The sequence below is a fragment of the Acartia tonsa genome, chromosome 4 (assembly GCF_053477335.1).
Source record: "Acartia tonsa isolate MP-2025a chromosome 4, ASM5347733v1, whole genome shotgun sequence".
Lineage (NCBI taxonomy): Eukaryota > Metazoa > Arthropoda > Copepoda > Calanoida > Acartiidae > Acartia > Acartia tonsa.
In genome coordinates this window covers 44,936,358-44,942,215 of record NC_137263.1, presented here as the reverse complement: position 1 = coordinate 44,942,215, position 5,858 = coordinate 44,936,358, and the positions used below count along the sequence as shown (strand labels likewise).

The 5,858-nt window shown below is 34.6% G+C and overlaps 1 protein-coding gene across 1 annotated transcript; it reads right to left on the bottom strand.

Moving 5' to 3' along the window:
* Positions 1–889: 889 nt before the first annotated feature.
* On the bottom strand, positions 890–5,612 carry LOC145318336 (transmembrane protein 231-like). The gene is made up of 10 exons (XM_080159636.1): positions 5,537–5,612; positions 5,152–5,216; positions 4,813–4,886; positions 4,394–4,517; positions 3,625–3,732; positions 3,271–3,347; positions 2,760–2,844; positions 2,372–2,449; positions 1,884–1,949; positions 890–1,099 (listed from the first exon to the last, which is right to left on the bottom strand). The coding sequence occupies exons 1-10, from the start codon at positions 5,597–5,599 to the stop codon at positions 910–912; spliced, it is 930 nt and encodes a 309-aa protein (XP_080015762.1). The 5' UTR covers positions 5,600–5,612; the 3' UTR covers positions 890–909.
* Between the last annotated feature and the right edge of the window lie 246 nt (positions 5,613–5,858).

Below are 5,858 nucleotides of genomic sequence, written 5' to 3'. Positions count from 1 at the left end.
AAAAAAAAACACAAAACTATGCTCTTGAAACATTTTATTAAACAAGTAAAAATGATCGACGAAATAATTGTACAACATCAATATGAAAACAATTTGTAAAATAATTCCAGAAAAAAATTAAATGGGATTAAGTCAAACGAGAGCAAGTGATGAAGCACCTTCCAGCAGTGATATTAGGCATTCTTTAGGTTGATATACTTGGTTTCTGTTTCAAAGGACCAAATGATTTTAAAAGTTAAGGTCTACATTGCATTGGCCTGACAAAAAAATGATAATGTACAACGAGTTGAGATTATAAATTATCGAATGCTATGGCACAGAAGAGTATATTCAGCAAAGAAAAGTGGTAAATTGTAATAATGTTTGTTTAATGTACTTTATTTTTTGCACTTTGAACTCAACAAAATATTTAATGTCATTTCTTTTTAAAAAATAACATTTCAAAGAGTTTTATCCTGAAAAAAAACATGGTGAATCGTATTCGTTCCATTAAACAGAAATTCTAAATTACTGCTGGGAGGTGCTTAAAAGGGGGGAGGCGGATGTGCCACTTTTTGAAACCAAAACTAAAAGTCAAAGGAACTCAACTAAAAAAAGAGTTACAGGTCTGAGATTTTGCATGGCAGTTGCTTTATAGGGTTACAATATGGAACAGTGAAGAATCGGCGGTGCAACCACCAAAAACCGCCGAGAAATTGCAAAAAAAAATTCGGCGGGAAACGGCGGTTTTCAGCGGTTGCGCCGCCGTTTCTTCACAGTTCCATATTGTACCCCTATAAAGCAACTGCCATGCAAAATCTTAGACCTGTAACTCTTTTTTAAGTCGAGTTCCTTTGTTGTCTTTTAGTTTTGGTTTCAAAAAGTGGCACATCCGCCTCCCCCCTTACTTGCTCTCGTTACATATAATACTTATTTTGAATCATTATGAATTAGAGTTGGCAAAATCTGGTTGGAGAATACGAAAGTTTTGACTGAATGAAAGATGTACACAAAAATGACAAGAACAGCCAGGTACTGGAGCCAGCCCCACTTGATCATTTGCCAGAACCCAGGTTTGTACTCCACAGTCTCCTCAGGATAGGTTAGGTCCACAGACAGCCTGGTATTTATGAAGCTATGAACATGTCTAAAAAGTTACCAGGGCTCGGCAGCCGCAAGTAAGCCTTAGGGAAATCAACAATTATTAAAATCAGCTGGAAGTCTAAACCTGACCTTAAGACGCCAGTACTTCTTTTCAAAAAAGGGTTTTTATTTAAGGCTTCCGAGCCCTAAAATCAATGTCTCGTCGATTTTACACTATGTATGTGATTCCTGTAGCAGTTAGATACAATTTAGAAAACGTAGCATATCTAACAATATTTTAAATGATCTATTAATCCTAATAACTTGATTGTTGAAATGTTAGACATAATGGTATAAGCAAGGCATCTAAGAAATCCAGTATAAAAATGTAACAAAGTATGTCCAAAATAAGCCTCCTGTGCTTAATTAATTATGGGAAAAATCTAAATAAAGTTGGTAATTAAATGCGTTGTTAATTAATTTTTAGTTCAGAGAGATAGTGAGCTGTTTATAACTGAAGTTTTATTATAACGTTTTTATTCGTTGGCTTAACAACTTTGAGGAATTTAGTGAATTTTGATTGGTTGGTTAATTAAGTTGAGTGTTTAAACCACTAATTGTAATATACAGAAGAGGTAATTTTGTGTATTATCATTGGGGATGTGCATAAATTTATCGACCATTGTCTTATCCTTTTAGACCCCTGGATAATAAGAGTGCTATTTAATCACATATTTGTCTGACTTTCTGAAGAGTTTTGAGTTTTTATGGATATTGTAATTTGTCTTAGTTTAGTAAGATGACTGGTGCTAGCTCCATGCCTGAATCCTGCGCTGCCATCCTGTTTCCAGATTGTCTGCCTGTTCTCAAGTCGTAGGCTCATGTTCCTACAAAACAAAAATACTAGATTATAGACTATCCTTTCCAGTATGGCTTCGAAGCCGATTCATATACGCTACTAAGCCATACTGAAAAATCATGTATCGTATTACATCCAGTTTCTACGAACATAAAAATGTACAATCATAATATTAAAACCAGTTTTGTTAACCCTTGCCTTCGTCATATCGGGGCAAACAAAACTGGTTTCAAGATTATAATTGTACATTTTTATATCCACGTAAAGCTGTTTATAATACGATGTGATAAATAACAATTTTTATATCCTTAAAAACTAGCATTTTGCCAAAAGTTTTGAGAAACCCAAAAATACCTAAAAATACTTCAGATCAATAGGGCTTAATATTTGAGGAATCTTGTAGATCACTACAAAGCTACTAAAGAGAATGTGATGGTTAAAAACTGTTACCTTTTACTGTTTTCCCTAAGAATAGTGATAACATCAACAGGGTCTCCAGAATTTTCTGGCAGGGGTGAGGGCAGGTACCTGAACAAAAATTATTGCCAAAAAAATATATTTCTATCAATGGTAACTCATTCAGAGAAAACTAAAATTTTCAAAATATTTTTAGAATACGGGATTTCCTTGTGTGTCATTTACTATAAGTAGTAATTTGTATGTCCTATAAGATCTCGAAAACGACTTGGCCGATTTTTTCAAAATTTTAGGGTAGTTTTGTTTCTGTCTAAGCAGATTTGAGCCAAAGAAAGCCCATACCCCCCCCCCCAAAAAAAAAAAAAAAATCAGATGTATCATTCACTTATTATTCTCGGTAACTAGTGATTTAAAATCCTACCTATTATCACGGCCTTTATTTGGAAGAAGTTGTCTCTGGTGTAATCTGACATCTGCTAGAGTGTGCATTGTATGTCCAGCTTGCCCTGAATTTTTTTTAAGTTTTAAAGACAGAATTTTGAATAAATTTGAATATTGAAAGTCAAGACGATAAATCTATTAATTGGGCCAATAGTAACACCGTGTATTTGTAGCTGAAAACACGTAAAGGTTTCGGGATTTCTTTCGAAGTAATTTCGTTGTTGGTAAAACATATTACGAAATAGCAGTTATTTTTTTCCTTTTATATTAACAATACTTAAAATTCTTAATTTAAAGTTTTGCTGAAAGAAATTATATATAAAAATTTTGTCAATCTTATAATAGGCAGGGAGTATAATAGGCAGGGACTCCCTGTATAATAGGTAACAAAACACAAAAACAAATCTTATTTTGCTAGGAATTCCCTTTTTTAAGATTACTTTTAATTGTGTTTAATTGTCCGTCTAGAGTAATAAATCTATAATAATTACCTATAGAGTTGGCAACGCCCCTAGCGCAGTGTGCTCCATCCAGGTACACCAGACCAGTCATCTCAAAATAACTAAAACTAAAAGTAACAAATAAATATCAGCTTCAAAAAATTTTTATGCTTTGTAATTGGTTCAGAAAGAAACATAGGGTAACTATGAGAAAATGCAGTTGTAACCTTTAACGGAAATAATTAAAGTAGGTAAACAAAATATTTGATTTTGGTGATTTTGAAAGTAATGACGAACTTTTTTCTGTCCCCCAATTATTAACTTTAATCTATTTTTGCTTCTTACTCCTGGATAAAGTTATCATTATGTAGACAAAATATATTTATAAAAAATGTGCCTCTTTACCTGTTAAGTTGATAGTTGAATAGTAGTAATGCTTGGACACTGGTGACTGTTTCATCCTGGCGCAGAGGAAAATTCAGGTCCAGGTGTAATGAGTCAGGGATACCATCCCTGAAAAATAATCAGTAATTATAATGTCGGTTTTTTTATAAGCATTGTAATACTTAATCCTGTAGGCTGTAGACCTCTGGCAAAATCCCACACATGTAGTTGCCTTCCTTTCGACTTACCCAAGTTTCACTAGCTTTCCTCTCCTTCAACACCCCCCTCCGGATCCTCCACCATAAGCTCCCCTCCCAACCTACCAGAAAACGACCTCGGGCAGGAAAACGGACAACGTGTCTGGTATCCTGACCCTAGACTCTACCTACAGGGTCAAATATTCTCCTGTTCCAGTCTTGTTCTCTTCAGGTAGTGGCTTGTATTCTGACTCTAGACTCCACCTAAAGGGTCAAATATCCTACCTGTTCCAGTCTTGTTCTCTCCAGGTAGTGGCTGGTATCCTGACCATAGACTCCACCTATAGGATCAAATATTCTACCTGTTCCAGTCTTGTTCCCTCCAGGTAGTGGCTGGTATCCTGACCCTAGACTCCACCTATAGGGTCAAATATTCTACCTGTTCCTGTCTTGTTCTCTCCAGGTAGTGGCTGGTATCATGACCCTAGACTCCACCTAAAGAGTCAAATATCCTACCTGTTCCAGTCTTGTTCTCTACAGGTAGTGGATGGTATCTTGACCCTAGACTCCACCTAAAGGGTCAAATATTCTACCTGTTCCAGTCTTGTTCTCTCCAGGTAGTGGCTGGAATCCTGACCCTAGACTCTGTCTCTGAGGTCAAATGCTCGTCATTTGTGCTCCAGATTAGATAGTCATTATCCCATTTCTCCAATATAACTATATTTAAGAAAATTATTGGTTTTTTTATAGTTAAAGTCATAAATTTAAAACATAGGCAAATAAATAGTAAATATATACTTTATACATTAATAAAATCACTATATTAGTAAATGAACCAATCTTATTTGATTGTGAGCACATAAGAGCCACCCAAAAGCGTACTTTGCTTAAGTAGGGGGTCAAAACAATCTCTAAAAATGAAAGGCAAGCCTTTCACTATCTTGGTATATATGTCATTGATGTACAGACAGACAAAGTTATTATAGAGAGCCTTATTTTTTTAACTCCAAACCTAGAAAATTATTTGTGAAATGTATTTTTGGCTGTTCTCTGTATGTTGATACTTTCATCCAAAATCCCTGACTCCTATAAAAATATGTATAGATTATTGTATTGCCGTAGTCCTGTGGAGCTACCCAGTACCCACCCTTACATAACCTATATCATATCATATCTATATACTATTTTGGGTCATTTTTATTGAACTTTGATTGGTTTATTCCATTCAGTTTTTTACTTTTCAACCAACAATTTTAATCTACAGAAGGGGTAATTTTGGTTATAGTTCAAATATTTATTCATTAAGATCCCTGTTGTACAGAACTTTTTAATTAAACAATATTGCTCTTACCTATATGCAATTAGCAGAGGTGGTATAACAGTTAGCAGAGTAGATATCACATAAAACACTGAAGCCTATGAATAAAAATAATTCTATAAATGCTTATGTGCAAAGCGCGCTGAAAATTCCACTCTATTCTAAAAGGATTCTAAAAGAGAGTTCATGGATGACATATAATCGACATGCTGTTAATCTATCACTGTAAAAAATGTTTCATAATAAGAATGTATTTTATGTCAGCTAAGACTACTCATTTTTAAGGCCATATAGTCGACTTAAACTCATGAAACTGCAATGGGGGAGATCGTTACTTTAGCCCGCTACAGAGTTCACTTTATTACAGAACAAGAAAATCTGGTGTAAGGTCCAAGTTATAATAAATCCATTGCTTTACCTTGGAAAGCAAAGTTGTTGAATATTGTATTTCTTTCTGTTTCGTCCAAACTGTAAACCTCATTTTGTAAAAAAAATTATCTAAAATCAAGGCAGACGGCATAGATTAGTGTAATTCTATATTGGTTCAAAGGGGGCTTTAGGCTATTTGGTGAAGGGAAGGGGGGGGAGGCTATTATGGTATTAGGAATTAAGTGGTTATACCTGGAGTAAGATGTAGCCAACAAGCAAAATAAATCTAAAAAAATATTTGGTGGGAAGATAAAAGAGTATTGCCCCCTCCCTTTTTATAAGGTGATACTAAATCAATGAGTTATTTAAGC